General features: G+C 43.7%; 1 protein-coding gene across 1 annotated transcript in view; it reads left to right on the forward strand.

Moving 5' to 3' along the window:
• The window catches only part of LOC138568877 (vomeronasal type-2 receptor 26-like), a 110,298-nt gene extending 95,417 nt beyond the window's left edge, over positions 1–14,881 (forward strand). Inside the window, exon 4 of the mRNA XM_069646659.1 lies at positions 13,974–14,881. Coding sequence (XP_069502760.1) covers positions 13,974–14,881 — 908 coding nt within the window. The remainder of the gene's footprint in view (positions 1–13,973) is intronic.
• Positions 14,882–18,370: the final 3,489 nt, after the last annotated feature.

An 18,370-nucleotide genomic window follows, 5' to 3' on the forward strand; every position in this document is an offset into this window, starting at 1 on the left:
TCTGGACAACAAAAGATTAAATCTAGTAAATGTGATACTCAGGCTATTTATCTGAGACCAATCTGTTCATGAGCGTGCAGGAAACAGGATTGCAGCTTTTAGAAATGTGGCCATGCTTCGATGAGCACTTTTCACTTCAGTGGTGATTTTTTTGAATTATGTTATAATTAAGTTGCGAATGAAGAGTATTTTTTTATTATTATAAGAATAATGGTTGTGTCCATGTTCGTTATATGAGGGTAGGTATTTTGTTGTTGTCGCACTTAATGATAACAGGGCCAGAGTTCAGCCTTGCTTTTGCCCATGTCTGGTGTGGAAAATATCTGAATATTCCCCCAGGTGATTAATGTGTACCCTAACCGTGGTCTCAGAATATAATTGCTGTGTTAGATATAGGAGGCACAAGGGGAAGGCCAAGCTCAATAATTAGCTTCAGAGCAGATCCTGATTAATAGTATAGCAAGCCGCTCTGAAGTCAAAAAGACAATCTGCAAATGTGGGGCCTCGCTGTAGCTAGCCAGTTGTTTTAAGTATTGTAGGGTATTTAGATTATCAAGAGTGGAAGGACTATCCAGCTCGAAATCCTTCCTGTCTCTAGTATTGTTTGATCTTCCCCCAGAATCTCAGCTCACAGAGTATAAAGGAGGCCACTATGTTGCTGCTGATGGCAACCAGCATCACTAGTGCATAAATAACAGGAAACATTTTCAGGGAGCAAAGGGCATCAAGGACCTTTTATTCATTGTTCTACAAGAAAATAGTATTGCATTATTTGAATTTAAAGGGCGGCGAGTGCTGTTTCTCTCTTGGTGAACAATTCATCACCTGGGAAACCTCAAACATTTACATATAGGTTAAGTGAAGTACACTCCAAACAGATGGAGAGCCCTTCAGCCAATATATGGGGGTATTTTCTGTGAAACTCCTTATATTCTTTGAAGTATTTTGGTCAAGCGGGCTGAAGCATGAGATTAACATATATTAGCACCCAGGGTGGGGAAGCCAGCCGATCAGGTTGCTTGGATTGTGGCCAGAGCCACACTATCCACGCTTGCTTTCAAAGCAACCTGGGGGCGTCTTCCCCACCCCTCCATATTCCCTCGCCACCCTCCTTTATCTTTCCCTCGGGTCGCTTGGCCCTTACCACCGCCCCACCCAAGTTACTTGATTCCTTTGGCGGTGATGCCCCTGATTCCACTGCTGCTGCCGTTCTGTTTGCCCACCGACCGCCATGGAAATAGAAGACAGACTCTGCATGGAGCCCTGCCTTCAGCTCCACCTTAGGTAAGCATTTTGTTTGAATGAACTGATCCACAAAGGTCTATAACTTGGGTGCTAGGTGTTACCATCCGTTCCGGCCAGCCAGATCGTTTGTTATTGCTATAATAAGGACACATTTCATTGTGTGACAAATGTAAACTTCATGTGCATTCTAATTTATAAACACATCTAGGATGACACAATCTATCCCAAAAAAAACAAGCAGATTACCGGGTGTATATAAAGAAACTCTGTGACCTAGGAATCCTTCGGGTCACATACTATGGAGATTTCATATACAGTAAAGTATGGCTGAGCTGATCTCACATTGTGTAAAAAAAGCAGGTCCTGGGGAGGGGAACTATTCTGGAAAAAGCAAGCAGATTACCTGGAACATATAAAGAAACTGTGACCTAGGAAACCTCAGGGTCACCTAATATGGAGGTTTCATATACAGTAAAGCATGGCAGAGCAGATTTCACAGTGTGTAAGGCAAGAAGGTCCCGGGGAGGAGAATTATACTGGAAAAAGCAAGCAGATTACCTGGTCTATATAAAGAAACTCTGTGACCCAGGAATCATCAGGGTCGCATAACAGGGAGATTTCATTATTTCATGCTGGAGTTGGGTATATTTGTAACGTGGCTCTCTCTCCCTTGTGGCTCTGAGCATACTGGAGTCAGGTATAATAGTAACAGGTTCTCTCTCGTGGTTCTGAGCATGCAGGAGTCTTGTATAATAGTAACAGGTTCTCTCTCGTGGCTCTGAGCATTCTGGAGTCAGGTATAACAGTACAGTGGTACTCTCTTGTGGCTCAGAGCATGCTGGACTTGGGAATAATAGTAACATGGTTCTCTCTCATGGCTCAGAGCATGCTGGACTTGGGAATAATAGTAACATGGTTCTCTCTCGTGGCTCAGAGCATGTTGGACTCAGGAATAATAGTAACGTGGTTCTCTCTCGTGGCTCAGAGCATGCTGGACTCAGGTATAATAGTAAAGTGGTTCTGTCTCGTGGCTCTGTTCATGCTGGAGTCAGGTATAATAGTAGTGTGGTTTCTCTCGTGGCTCTGTGCATGCTGGAGTCAGGTATAATAGTAGTGTGGTTTCTCTCGTGGCTCTGAGCATGTTGGACTCAGGAATAATAGTAACATGGTTCTCTCTCGTGGCTCAGAGCATGTTGGACTCAGGAATAATAGTAACGTGGTTCTCTCTCGTGGCTCTGAGCATGCTGGAATCAGGTATAATAGTAAAGTGGTTCTGTCTCGTGGCTCTGTTCATGCTGGAGTCAGGTATAATAGTAGTGTGGTTTCTCTCGTGGCTCTGTGCATGCTGGAGTCAGGTATAATAGTAGTGTGGTTTCTCTCGTGGCTCTGAGCATGCTGGAGTCAGGTATAATAGTAAAGTGGTTCTGTCTCGTGGCTCTGTGCAGGCTGGAGTCAGGTATAATAGTAGTGTGGTTTCTCTCGTGGCTCTGTGCATGCTGGAGTCAGGTATAATAGTAGTGTGGTTTTTCTTGTGGCTCTGAGCAGCCTGGAGTCATGTATAATAGTAAAGTGGTTCTGTCTCGTGGCTCTGAGCATGCTGGAGTTAGGTATAATAGTAGTGTGGTTTCTCTTGTGGCTCTGAGCAGACTGAAGTCATGTTGTCAAACTGGATATTAAATTATGCCTCCTATTGTAAACGATTATATGTATATTGGCCTACGCCAAGTCGCATAAAACTGTACGCGAATAAATCTCTACAGCAAGGTCTGGACCTTAGAAATTGATGTAAGCCGCCATCTTGAATCAAACCGCCATTTTAGGTTCTCTTGCTGTGTAAAAGTCACCCTGTACATCAAAATGGTGGACGATGCCATTCCGAACAGAATCTGGTCGACATGACCTCCGTACAGCTAATGTATAATTTGCCTGCAAGCCACTTGTTAGGGTCGTGAACTGAGACCTTGTCCTTCTGTTGACCTGCATGTAAATGGATTACCTGTATCAACGGAACTGATCTATGCACATACTAATGAATAAATTAGAATTGACCTGGCAGAGACCCTAGACCAGTAATACATTCATGGAATGGTTAACCCGCGAAGGGGTTGGACAAAAGGCTGGAGAAATGTATAAAAGCCTGAATGTCCCAATATACAGTCTCTCACTGAATACATTGAACCCCTTTGAAGTTCGTTGTGTTGTACTGAGGGCCGATAGCTATCTGACCTATCATTGACTTTGTCATTGCTTGACCTTAAAATAAAGTACTTTGTATGTTCCTTTGTAACCAGTCTTTGGTGTGTTTCCTTTGGGTTTCCCGGCCTCATATTATTTTCCTCTTTTCACAGTTGGCGCCCGAATAGGGACCCTCAAGATTGATGCCGGACCATTGAAGGTTGACGCATGCTATCGGACCGGGATCGGACGGTGTGATACTACGGGCCTGACTGAATGAGGCGCGACACCTCTACAGCGCTGCACGATCCGATCCTTGGACGATAGCCGTGCGGTCTGAGACGGCATCTTGACGAGGGTCCACTTTTGAGGCGGGCAGATTTGCCGAAATCACCAAACACAAGGTAAAATTTGTTAGGTAAGTTCTTTGATAAACCATATGGTCCTCCTTAGGTTTGGTCAGGTGAGTCGTGACCCAACTCTTAATTTAACCCTGACAATTTGAATTTGGTGCATTGTATCTGCAGACACAATTATTGACCAGGTAACACCAAGTTTTTGAGAAATGCCTGGGAAATTGTCTAGCTGCTTTAGGGCATTATTCCGCAGCGATCGACAATCTTTAGAATTTAGCCTCCCGGCACCAAAGGAGGGGTCGCCGGCATTTACTATGTATTGTAAACATGGCATTGGAAGTGTAGTATTTAATGATATTTGGCAGAGACAAACCAGACATGCCTCCGAACTTCAGTGGCCAATCAATGGTAGTTTTGAGATCCCTCGTATTGAATACTTAGAGTCGGTCTTGTTAAAGAAAAAGGCCAGACCCGCAGCATTTGATGTTCTACAGAATTGGATAAAAGAAGCGTTGCAGCAGCTTAAGATTAGGGAAAAACATGCACACCGTCATAAAACGAACGCTGAAAAGGCGTTGTTATATGATCAGGACAAACAGTCTGAGTCAGTTAAGAATATGGATGGGGCTTTCTCGCTCGGTATTCAGAAAATCTTTCCTTCTAAAGACTTTCATGTTTCTGACAAGTTTCTCGACAAATTGTTAAATGAGCGAAGGCCTGGTGGCTCTGCACCACCTCCGTATGATCCTCTTCCTGTTGCTTTGCCTCTTCCTGCTGTTATTCCTGCTCTCCCTGCTCAACCTGTTGCTCCTACTATTCCGGCTGTTGTTCCTCTGCCTGCTCTACTACCTCTTCCCATTGCACCAGTAATAACACCTCCATTGAATCTGCCTGCACCTCCACTCCCGAGTGGTTCTGTACCGACTATAGTTGATCGGGGTGCGGGGTCGAAGGTTGTTACTCGTAATACTGTCCCTACAGATAAAAAGCGGGAATTGTTTGCATGGGTTAAGCATTGTATGGAGAGAGATGATCGAGCTAATGTTTTTGCCACAATGTCTAATATGGATAATGTTTTTATTGAAGGTTTAGGGATTCATTTATGCGTAATGTGGGGTAAATTAAATAATGTGGATCTCCCACAGGGGCTGAGGGATCTGAATACTTTAGCACTATCAAGAGATACTGTGGAGAAAGTACATGAGCATGTCGAGCATGTGAGCATGTCGAGAGTTTGTTTGAGTATAGGAGAGATTTGGAGAAGTTACGGAACTGGGACGGTTGATCCGAGAGGAACTAGGTCAGCTTGGTCATGGCCTGATCAATGATACCCAGTTTATCACAGAGATGATTGAGCAGGATTGCATGGTTGACCGTGTCAAAGGAAGAAGAGAGATCGAGTAAGATGAGGACAGAGGGGAGATTAGAATCCAAGGTTAGCGAGCAGGTCTTCATGGATGTTCAGGGGAGCAATTTCTGTGCTTCTGGCTGCTCTGAAGCCAGACTGATGGTCATGGAGACAACCAACAGATTCAGTGGGAAGATTAAGCTGGAAGATGGCCAGCTTTTCCAGGAGTTTGCCCAGGAAAAGAGTTCTGCATCACTTACCTTAGGCTACAGAAACAGAAGTATCATGTGCATGCATTGATAATGTACTACTTATCTTGGGAGGCAGGAACAACGGTGTCATGTGCATGAAGAACTAATGGACTACGTACCTTGGGGTGCAGGAGCAACGGTGTTCAGTGCATGCAGAAATAATGCACTACCTACCTTGGGGTGCAGGAAAAACTTTGCCACGTGCATGAAGAAATAATACATCACTTACCTTGGGCTGCAGGAACAATAGTGTCACCTGCATGAAGAAATAATGCATCACTTACCTTGGGGTGTAGGAACAGCAGTGTCACATGCATGAAGAAATTATGCATTACTTACCTTGGGGTGTAGGAACAGCAGTGTCACATGCATGAAGAAATAATGCATCACTTACCTTGGGGTGTAGGAACAGCAGTGTCACATGCATGAAGAAATAATGCATCACTTACCTTGGGGTGCAGGAAGGACAGTGGCACATGCATGAAGAACTTATGCATTACTTACCTTGGGGTGTAGGAACAGCAGTGTCACATGCATGAAGAAATAATGCATCACTTACCTTGGGGTGTAGGAACAGCAGTGTCACATGCATGAAGAAAAAATGCATCACTTACCTTGGGGTGTAGGAACAGCAGTGTCACATGCATGAAGAAATAATGCATCACTTACCTTGGGGTGCAGGAAGGACAGTGGCACATGCATGAAGAAATAATGCATCACTTACCTTGGGGTGTAGGAACAGCAGTGTAACATGCATGAAGAAATAATGCATCACTTACCTTGGGGTGTAGGAACAGCAGTGTCACATGCATGAAGAAATAATGCATCACTTACCTTGGGGTGTAGGAACAGCAGTGTCACATGCATGAAGAAATAATGCATCACTTACCTTGGGGTGTAGGAACAGCAGTGTCACATGCATGAAGAAATAATGCATCACTTACCTTGGGGTGCAGGAAGGACAGTGGCACATGCATGAAGAAATAATGCATCACTTACCTTGGGGTGTAGGAACAGCAGTGTCACATGCATGAAGAAATAATGCATCACTTACCTTGGGGTGTAGGAACAGCAGTGTCACATGCATGAAGAAATAATGCATCACTTACTTTGTGGTGTAGAAATCTTAATGAATCGATAGTAAAGTCTGACATGGAAGTCTGGACAACAAAAGATTAAATCTAGTAAATGTGATACTCAGGCTATTTATCTGAGACCAATCTGTTCATGAGCGTGCAGGAAACAGGATTGCAGCTTTTAGAAATGTGGCCATGCTTCGATGAGCACTTTTCACTTCAGTGGTGATTTTTTTGAATTATGTTATAATTAAGTTGCGAATGAAGAGTATTTTTTTATTATTATAATAATAATGGTTGTGTCCATGTTCGTTATATGAGGGTAGGTATTTTGTTGTTGTCGCACTTAATGATAACAGGGCCAGAGTTCAGCCTTGCTTTTGCCCATGTCTGGTGTGGAAAATATCTGAATATTCCCCCAGGTGATTAATGTGTACCCTAACCGTGGTCTCAGAATATAATTGCTGTGTTAGATATAGGAGGCACAAGGGGAAGGCCAAGTTCAATAATTAGCTTCAGAGCAGATCCTGATTAATAGTATAGCAAGCCGCTCTGAAGTCAAAAAGACAATCTGCAAATGTGGGGCCTCGCTGTAGCTAGCCAGTTGTTTTAAGTATTGTAGGGTATTTAGATTATCAAGAGTGGAAGGACTATCCAGCTCGAAATCCTTCCTGTCTCTAGTATTGTTTGATCTTCCCCCAGAATCTCAGCTCACAGAGTATAAAGGAGGCCACTATGTTGCTGCTGATGGCAACCAGCATCACTAGTGCATAAATAACAGGAAACATTTTCAGGGAGCAAAGGGCATCAAGGACCTTTTATTCATTGTTCTACAAGAAAATAGTATTGCATTATTTGAATTTAAAGGGCGGCGAGTGCTGTTTCTCTCTTGGTGAACAATTCATCACCTGGGAAACCTCAAACATTTACATATAGGTTAAGTGAAGTACACTCCAAACAGATGGAGAGCCCTTCAGCCAGTATATGGGGGTATTTTCTGTGAAACTCCTTATATTCTTTGAAGTATTTTGGTCAAGCGGGCTGAAGCATGAGATTAACATATATTAGCACCCAGGGTGGGGAAGCCAGCCGATCAGGTTGCTTGGATTGTGGCCAGAGCCACACTATCCACGCTTGCTTTCAAAGCAACCTGGGGGCGTCTTCCCCACCCCTCCATATTCCCTCGCCACCCTCCTTTATCTTTCCCTCGGGTCGCTTGGCCCTTACCACCGCCCCACCCAAGTTACTTGATTCCTTTGGCGGTGATGCCCCTGATTCCACTGCTGCTGCCGTTCTGTTTGCCCACCGACCGCCATGGAAATAGAAGACAGACTCTGCATGGAGCCCTGCCTTCAGCTCCACCTTAGGTAAGCATTTTGTTTGAATGAACTGATCCACAAAGGTCTATAACTTGGGTGCTAGGTGTTACCATCCGTTCCGGCCAGCCAGATCGTTTGTTATTGCTATAATAAGGACACATTTCATTGTGTGACAAATGTAAACTTCATGTGCATTCTAATTTATAAACACATCTAGGATGACACAATCTATCCCAAAAAAAACAAGCAGATTACCGGGTGTATATAAAGAAACTCTGTGACCTAGGAATCCTTCGGGTCACATACTATGGAGATTTCATATACAGTAAAGTATGGCTGAGCTGATCTCACATTGTGTAAAAAAAGCAGGTCCTGGGGAGGGGAACTATTCTGGAAAAAGCAAGCAGATTACCTGGAACATATAAAGAAACTGTGACCTAGGAAACCTCAGGGTCACCTAATATGGAGGTTTCATATACAGTAAAGCATGGCAGAGCAGATTTCACAGTGTGTAAGGCAAGCAGGTCCCGGGGAGGAGAATTATACTGGAAAAAGCAAGCAGATTACCTGGTCTATATAAAGAAACTCTGTGACCCAGGAATCATCAGGGTCGCATAACAGGGAGATTTCATTATTTCATGCTGGAGTTGGGTATATTTGTAACGTGGCTCTCTCTCCCTTGTGGCTCTGAGCATACTGGAGTCAGGTATAATAGTAACAGGTTCTCTCTCGTGGTTCTGAGCATGCAGGAGTCTTGTATAATAGTAACAGGTTCTCTCTCGTGGCTCTGAGCATTCTGGAGTCAGGTATAACAGTACAGTGGTTCTCTCTTGTGGCTCAGAGCATGCTGGACTTGGGAATAATAGTAACATGGTTCTCTCTCATGGCTCAGAGCATGCTGGACTTGGGAATAATAGTAACATGGTTCTCTCTCGTGGCTCAGAGCATGTTGGACTCAGGAATAATAGTAACGTGGTTCTCTCTCGTGGCTCAGAGCATGCTGGACTCAGGAATAATAGTAACGTGGTTTCTCTCGTGGCTCTGAGCATGCTGGAATCAGGTATAATAGTAAAGTGGTTCTGTCTCGTGGCTCTGTTCATGCTGGAGTCAGGTATAATAGTAGTGTGGTTTCTCTCGTGGCTCTGTGCATGCTGGAGTCAGGTATAATAGTAGTCTGGTTTCTCTCGTGGCTTTGAGCAAGCTGGAGTCATGTATAATAGTAAAGTGGTTCTGTCTCGTGGCTCTGTGCATGCTGGAGTTAGGTATAATAGTAGTGTGGTTTCTCTCGTGGCTCTGTGCATGCTGGAGTCAGGTATAATAGTAGTGTGGTTTTTCTTGTGGCTCTGAGCAGCCTGGAGTCATGTATAATAGTAAAGTGGTTCTGTCTCGTGGCTCTGAGCATGCTGGAGTCAGGTATAATAGTAGTGTGGTTTCTCTTGTGGCTCTGAGCAGACTGAAGTCATGTTGTCAAACTGGATATTAAATTATGCCTCCTATTGTAAACGATTATATGTATATTGGCCTACGCCAAGTCGCATAAAACTGTACGCGAATAAATCTCTACAGCAAGGTCTGGACCTTAGAAATTGATGTAAGCCGCCATCTTGAATCAAACCGCCATTTTAGGTTCTCTTGCTGTGTAAAAGTCACCCTGTACATCAAAATGGTGGACGATGCCATTCCGAACAGAATCTGGTCGACATGACCTCCGTACAGCTAATGTATAATTTGCCTGCAAGCCACTTGTTAGGGTCGTGAACTGAGACCTTGTCCTTCTGTTGACCTGCATGTAAATGGATTACCTGTATCAACGGAACTGATCTATGCACATACTAATGAATAAATTAGAATTGACCTGGCAGAGACCCTAGACCAGTAATACATTCATGGAATGGTTAACCCGCGAAGGGGTTGGACAAAAGGCTGGAGAAATGTATAAAAGCCTGAATGTCCCAATGTACAGTCTCTCACTGAATACATTGAACCCCTTTGAAGTTCGTTGTGTTGTACTGAGGGCCGATAGCTATCTGACCTATCATTGACTTTGTCATTGCTTGACCTTAAAATAAAGTACTTTGTATGTTCCTTTGTAACCAGTCTTTGGTGTGTTTCCTTTGGGTTTCCCGGCCTCATATTATTTTCCTCTTTTCACAGTTGGTGCCCGAATAGGGACCCTCAAGATTGATGCCGGACCATTGAAGGTTGACGCATGCTATCGGACCGGGATCGGACGGTGTGATACTACGGGCCTGACTGAATGAGGCGCGACACCTCTACAGCGCTGCACGATCCGATCCTTGGACGATAGCCGTGCGGTCTGAGACGGCATCTTGACGAGGGTCCACTTTTGAGGCGGGCAGATTTGCCGAAATCACCAAACACAAGGTAAAATTTGTTAGGTAAGTTCTTTGATAAACCATATGGTCCTCCTTAGGTTTGGTCAGGTGAGTCGTGACCCAACTCTTAATTTAACCCTGACAATTTGAATTTGGTGCATTGTATCTGCAGACACAATTATTGACCAGGTAACACCAAGTTTTTGAGAAATGCCTGGGAAATTGTCTAGCTGCTTTAGGGCATTATTCCGCAGCGATCGACAATCTTTAGAATTTAGCCTCCCGGCACCAAAGGAGGGGTCGCCGGCATTTACTATGTATTGTAAACATGGCATTGGAAGTGTAGTATTTAATGATATTTGGCAGAGACAAACCAGACATGCCTCCGAACTTCAGTGGCCAATCAATGGTAGTTTTGAGATCCCTCGTATTGAATACTTAGAGTCGGTCTTGTTAAAGAAAAAGGCCAGACCCGCAGCATTTGATGTTCTACAGAATTGGATAAAAGAAGCGTTGCAGCAGCTTAAGATTAGGGAAAAACATGCACGCCGTCATAAAACGAACGCTGAAAAGGCGTTGTTATATGATCAGGACAAACAGTCTGAGTCAGTTAAGAATATGGATGGGGCTTTCTCGCTCGGTATTCAGAAAATCTTTCCTTCTAAAGACTTTCATGTTTCTGACAAGTTTCTCGACAAATTGTTAAATGAGCGAAGGCCTGGTGGCTCTGCACCACCTCCGTATGATCCTCTTCCTGTTGCTTTGCCTCTTCCTGCTGTTATTCCTGCTCTCCCTGCTCAACCTGTTGCTCCTACTATTCCGGCTGTTGTTCCTCTGCCTGCTCTACTACCTCTTCCCATTGCACCAGTAATAACACCTCCATTGAATCTGCCTGCACCTCCACTCCCGAGTGGTTCTGTACCGACTATAGTTGATCGGGGTGCGGGGTCGAAGGTTGTTACTCGTAATACTGTCCCTACAGATAAAAAGCGGGAATTGTTTGCATGGGCTAAGCATTGTATGGAGAGAGATGATCGAGCTAATGTTTTTGCCACAATGTCTAATATGGATAATGTTTTTATTGAAGGTTTAGGGATTCATTTATGCGTAATGTGGGGTAAATTAAATAATGTGGATCTCCCACAGGGGCTGAGGGATCTGAATACTTTAGCACTATCAAGAGATACTGTGGAGAAAGTACATGAGCATGTCGAGAGTTTGTTTGAGTATAGGAGAGATTTGGAGAAGTTACGGAATGAGGATGACGAAGAGGAGAGTATGTATGTACAGAAACAATTTCTTCCGTGTCGTAAATGGGCATCTGAGGAAGCACAAATTTGTACAAAAGATGCGATTAGATGGATTTCTGATTTATCGTTAACTCCGGTTGAGGTATATGACACATATAGTCAATATACGCTAGAAATTCAGGGGAAGGTGATTCAGGTAATGGTAGAGTACCTGCAGGATGAATGTGTGAGGAAGAAGGTTAGTTGTCCCACAGAGTTACTGGGTATTTATAAGAGAGCTTTTTCACTTGACACTTCTTCGACTGCTTTAGCGCTCGACTTAGCTCTGTTGCTTAGTAAGCGTTCGGAGTTGCCTATATCTCAGTTGCCTATGAGAGAGGTACCTCCGACATTTGTCCCAAAAGTTGAGATTGCCGCTAATGCTGCAGCAGGTATAGCTGCTGTGGACATTCCTGCACATTATGTAGCACAGTTTTTTCACGTCCCGTTTTCACGACAGGAAGTAAACATTACTAGGCAATCTATTCCCAACATTAGGAAAAATCTGACAGGATTCTATAAAGAGATAGAGTCCGTCTTGCAGTCCTCAGTGTTCACCCTAGGCGATATTGACTTGTTATTCCCTGTACTCCTGCCCGTAGATTTGTGGAAGCAGATTAGAACAATAGATGATGCACCTGGGTTGGGAGATACGTGGGCTAATATAACTAAGCTTGACGGGGAAAGGCCAGCAGGTGAGAGATCGCCTCAGGTGATACTCACTTTGCCTGACAGAATCATTGCGAAATTAAAAACTATAATTCCCGAAAAAAGAATTATTTGGGACAAGCTTACGGCCTGTGTCCAAGGAAAATCTGAGGGCGCCACTGAGTTCTTTAATCGGTTCGAACAAGTATTCTCGGACTTCAGTGGACAGGATTTAGGCACAGAATCTGGGAAAAGGTTATTTGTGGACAAATTTGTGCGTGGATTGCTGCCTGACATCCAGTCACAGATTATGTCTTCCGAGAGCGCTTGGCAGGCGAAATCCCAATCAGAAGTACTGCACATGGCTCAGTACTACGACAACCGTGTCAATAATGAAAAAGATAGAGTAGAAAAGAGAAAGGAGACTTAAAGACTAAAGTATTGTTACAACAAATTGTTAGAGGCCCCAGAGGGGGTAGTTCGCAGATTAGAGGTCAGTATGTTCCACAAGGGAATGTGCCCTTGGGTCCTGTGAACATTAACCAGGGTGCCTATTGTCGCCAGGAGGGCCATTGGCGTGCACAATGCCCCGTCCTTCGACAGAGGTCGAATAACACATTTGGGAGTATGGGTAGACGACCCAGAGGTCGCCCCGGGGTGGAGGGCCCTGGTAGAGGTCAGTTTTCACAGGATCCTCAGCAACCTTTTTAACAGGACAATCAGACTTCGAGTGTGGATACTAGAAACATATTCGATCACCCTTCTGCTGCTTACCTCTGAGGAGCTTCCTTCTGATGATATTCTGTTTCGTTAGGATTGCCCGAAACAGGGTTTGGAACCTACACCTAGTGGGAAATAGGAAACATCAGTTCTTGATAGACATTGGAGCACAGAAGTGCTCCATTGATCATTCTCGGGTTCCAAACATTCCACTGTCATGGCAAACCAATGTCTCCGTAGGGTTTTCTGGCACGCCAGTCATTTGTCCGGTTTATTCGCCGGTACCTATTTCTTTGGGTCCCTTTACGGACCATTGTCCATTTCTTTTGACTTCGAATTGTGGAGAGAATTTGTTGGAGTTGAATCTGTTGAAGGAATTAAATGCAGTAATTCATTGTTCATCTGATGGAGTGCGTTTGATGATTTCACCACAGCAGTTTTCTGTTTCACAATTTTTGACTAGACCTTTGCCGCAAGAATTCAGTAATGTCCCGGAGTGTGTGTGGGCGGCTGACGACAATGATGTCGGTGTTCTACAGATTGAGCCTGTTAGAATAGTCTTGAAACATGGTATTAAGTTGCCACGTATCCCGCAGTATAAGATCTTGGTTGAAGGCGAGCAAGCTTTGAAGAGGATTGTTTCCGATTTTGTGCATCGTGGGGTGATTGAGGAGATTACAGGAAGTTTGTGCAATAGTCCGATCCTACCCGTGTACAAAAAAGGCGATAATGCTATTCCGTTTCATTTTTTTATAATTGATTTGCGAGCCATTAATAGAGTTGTCGCTCCACAATTTCCAATTGTGCCTGATGTTGGCTTTGACAACGAAGGGCATTTCTTCGCCATTGCCATGGAAATCGGAACATCAACAATCATTTGAGCTTCTCAAGACTGCATTATGCTCTGCACCGGTTTTGGGTACACCAAATTACAACAAGGCCTTTTTGTTGTTTGTGCATGAATTTGATGAATGTGCTTTGGCTGTATTAATGCAGGAACATGCTGGAGTCAGGCACTTTCTATGGACACATATTTACAGTCAGTGAATAGAATCACACTCTAAACATTTCAGAGAGATCAAGATTTCCTGACATACTGTAGCAGAACATCTTCATTGATTCCATTTCAGCACTTGTTCTCTTCCTGTTCATCTTTTCGCTTTACTTTAATAAACTTGTGTGACACTGAACTGTATTATTTTCTATGTAGATATGGAAAACTGCATACCTTGTGCAAGAGACCAGTGGTCCAATGAGAGACGAGATGCCTGCATTCCACGGATCATAGAGTTCCTGTCCTATGAGGATCCTCTGGGTGTGGCCTTATCGTCCATTGCAAGTTTCTTCTTCATCCTCACTGCTGGTGTGCTGGGAATATTTATTAAATACCGCAAGACCCCCCTTGTTAAAGCCAATAACCGGGATCTCAGCTACACTCTCCTCCTCTCCCTCATGCTGTGCTTCCTCTGCTCTCTTCTGTTTATTGGACGCCCTTCAAAGGCATCCTGCCTCCTCCGACAAACCTCCTTCGGCATAATCTTCACCATTGCTGTATCTTCTGTTCTTGGAAAAACCATCACCCTCATCATCGCCTTTAAGGCCACAAAGCCTGGCAGCAAGTTCAGGAAGTGGGTGGGCACCCGAGTGTCGAGCTGTCTGCTGCTCCTCTGCACGCTGGTGCAGGTGTTGATCTGCACCATGTGGCTCATTCACGCTGCCCCGTTCCCAGACATTGACACCACATCAGAGACTGGGAAGATGATCTTACAGTGCAACGAAGGCTCCGTCATTGGGTTCTATTCTGTGGTTGGTTATATGGGAGTGCTGGCTCTTCTGAGCTTTGTTGCTGCCTCCATAGCTAGAAAGTTACCAGATAGTTTTAATGAGGCCCAGTTTATCACCTTCAGCATGCTAGTGTTCTGCAGCGTCTGGATCTCCTTCATCCCAGCCTACCTGAGCACCAAGGGTAGGTACATGGTGGCCGTGGAGATCTTTGCCATTCTGACTTCCAGTGCTGGACTCCTGGCCTGTATCTTCAGCCCCAAATGCTACGTCATTCTCCTGTGGCCTGAGCGGAACACCAAACAGTACCTAATGGGGAAACACACAAAGAATTGAGACGTCTATGACTTCTTTATGATAGGACCCAGATAATTAATGACCAAGAACCCTACTCAGAACAGAGCATCATTCAAAAAGGCTACTTTTCCATTTTAAATTTGATTTCTTTTGTTATTTTTAAACTGCCAGTGTAGCAACATACAAACAGGGTAATTTTCCAAGACAGCTTAATTAGCTAGATCGACAACAGCTGCTAACACTTGCATGAACTTTGCACTCTCCTTTATATTTTGATTCTTTTGTGTATGCTTTGAAAAAAGGCACAGGAATTTGCATCATCCCGAGTTCCAATATCTTTTTGCACTCCCAATGCAAGAGAAAAGGTAATGCTGGCTATCATGTACATGCACGGCATTCAGCATTACCACAAGTCACTATCGATTCCACATGGTTCACATCGCAGTAAAGAGGTGGAGACAAAGCACACACCAGATCACTCACAATTCACTTTAAAATGAAACCAAAGCATTCATCTCCTGCTTACAGTGAACATTTCTTACCGTGCGATGATTCTCCGTTATTACCACAAGTTTCCAATTGCCCGTCACCCATGACTGTTGGATTCTAAGATGATATCTCTGATTTTTCCAGATAATCATGGCATTGTCATGTGTGTCATAGGTGCTCCATGTACCTTGCATTTGTTCTTTTGAGACTCAAAATGATCCCTTGTGACCTTGACATCACCACTTTGGGAAAGCTACTACAAGGCTTACCACTATTCTACACTCATTGGAAAGCCCTCACACCCCATGAGAATCCAATCATGATCTATTCGCAAAAAGATTGGCCAGCTCCTACGCATCGGCCCATTGTCCCTCAAGGGTTCCTTAGAATCACTGGCATGGCCTTCCCAAGAAATAGATTTGCAACTACTAATCCAATCTTTTCCATCATTTCTTTCTTGATCCGCCCTGCTTCTAAGCGCTTTATTAATAGGAGTTATGGATTTATACAATACTCAATTTATCAACCACAAAAGAATGAAGGTCTGACTTGACCATGTCTGGATCTGTGTCCTGCAGACTAAACACAAATATCTAAAGCAAGTACTTAACATAGAGTACCAGTAAATCATTGTTAACCGAAACACTCCTTAAACGTTGTCCATATGCTCCCTGTGCAGCTGTGAAGGGAACTAGAAGCCCTCTCTAACAAACGGATTATATCAGAAGCTTTTCTCACACTCCATATTTTCCATGAGACCTCGGCTCTGTCACTCACATAAGACCCTGTAACTATCGTCCAGGCAGCAAAGGGAGAGAGGTAGGTCCATCAAAGGTCTAAGATCACCATTCCCTAATGCTTTCCAATCAACTTGCTGCCCACAAGCAAAGTACCCACTCTTCAGAAAGCACCTGAAAAAAACACTCCTTAGACAGGTCTCCAACTAGGAACATATGTCAACGGAAAGAGAGAGGTATTTCTAGATCTCTGGCATTGGCACACTTTGGGTATCAAGGTTTGACCAACAACATTTGGCAGCTCAAGTATGTCACAGATGATGTCATGACGATGCACCTGGTGGGATGGGCCATGGAACCGGCTTTAAGAGGGTGGAGCAGACTACTTGCATCTGTTGAAATGGAACCTCTCACATGGGGCTACCAATGATTAGGTCATCAAGGTATGCGCTTGTGTATTCTTCTCAGAGGGCGGAGTAAAGCAGCTGCATCTGTTGCAAGATATCCTCCCATGTGGGGCTATGGATGATCATATCATCAAGGTATGCGCTTGTGTATTCTTCTCAGAAGGCGGAGTAAACTAAGCGCATCTGTTGTAAAGGAACCTATCATGCAGGGTATAGGAGACCATATTGTGAAGGTTTGTGCCACTGTATTCTCCGTGGTGGTGTAAAAGGTGAAGTCTTTGGAAGACAGGGAACTTTGCTGCTTTGCTGAGCCATTTCTATACAGCTGCATGGAAATAACCCTGGTCTCTAAATTTGCTGCTGGATTTCCTGTTGAATTATCAGGCGGTGAGCTGTGGGTTTCTGCATGAACTTCTGTTCATCGCATTTTGCTACAGATCTTTGTGTGTTTGACACCACCAAGTGAGTGCATTTCAAAGATGGTACTGTGTTGAAAAGGAACTGTATAAATATAGCAATATGTTAGATTAACCTGTAGAATGATGCAAGTTAACTTTAGAGTATACCCTTATATACTGCAGAAATTGATAAATATAGCAGTAGGTTTAGATTAAGCCATAAACGGATGCATGTTCACTTTCGAGTGTACTTCGATATACTGCAGAACGGTCACATATAACAGTACGTTTAGATTACTCCATAGAAGGACGCATGTTAACTTTAGAGTATACTCCTTTATACTGCAGAAATGTATACATATAACAGTAAGTTTAGATTAACCCATAGAAGGATGCATGTTAACTTCAGAGTATACTACTATATGCTGAAGAAATGTATTAGTGTAATGTTACAAGAAACCAGTCTATTGCTGCTATGAATAGGATAGGCGCAGCCATTGTAACTGCACTCCAGTCTATGTAGCAATGCAACTCCATGTATTATGCAAGATGCTAGCTTCATAAGCATTTCCGTTTGGCAAACACAAGTGAGGATTTATTCATCATATTATTTATTCACTGCTCAGAAACCTATGAATTGGAAACATTGTAACTGCTCAGATACAACAGAAAAGCTTTGCTGTCACAGTCTAGACTAAGTAAGGTTGGCTGGGCCCAGTAACAGTGATCGCATGTCATAGTTGGCACCTTATCAATGTAAGATACATGAATACAATAAAACATTCATGCATAGGTTGAACATCAGTTCCAGTGTGCATTCCATTTCTTTTTTTAACTTATTTTTATAGCAAAAGCTGCAAGTGTAAATCATATTCATGACACATATGCAACAGAACATAGATGTGAAAAAGTAACAAATAAATAGTGAGCATTAAAGAAAAAAATGAAGATGTGTGAACCAAAGAGCACAAACGTGGAAGGTAGAAGCATAATCCCTCAAGGTCATGCCTGGGTCAGGCTTTTTCACCATATGCACAGGATCATGAGTGATCATATCCCTGTTGGTTAAAGATGTGTACACGTAAATAGGTGCACAGTCCAGCATTCAACATGTAACATCCACAGAATCCAATATATCCATGGGTTTCCGGTTCACATTTCTGATAAAAAATACAAACTAAAGGGACCCCATGCATCTCGAGGTCTAGATCATGGTTGCCGTGGATGACAGTAACCAAATGCTAAAGCAGGAACGCTCATCATGTCCATGACCCAATCTGTACATGTGAAGGGTGCTTCCCCATCCAGCAAAGTGCTATTCGCTGTCTTGCCAGCAAGAGGCCAGGAGGATACATGCTGGGTTACATTCCCTTTGACCAAAGAAAACACATCCCTTCTGGGGATAAAGGAAACTTTGTATCGAACATTGAACTCAACTCTCCAATCATATTCCACCAGAATGAGGAGACTGCCTTACAGCTCCATGCCCTGTGTATG

Source organism: Ambystoma mexicanum, chromosome 2q, assembly GCF_040938575.1.
Source record: "Ambystoma mexicanum isolate Mex_15411 chromosome 2q, UKY_AmexF1_1, whole genome shotgun sequence".
Lineage (NCBI taxonomy): Eukaryota > Metazoa > Chordata > Amphibia > Caudata > Ambystomatidae > Ambystoma > Ambystoma mexicanum.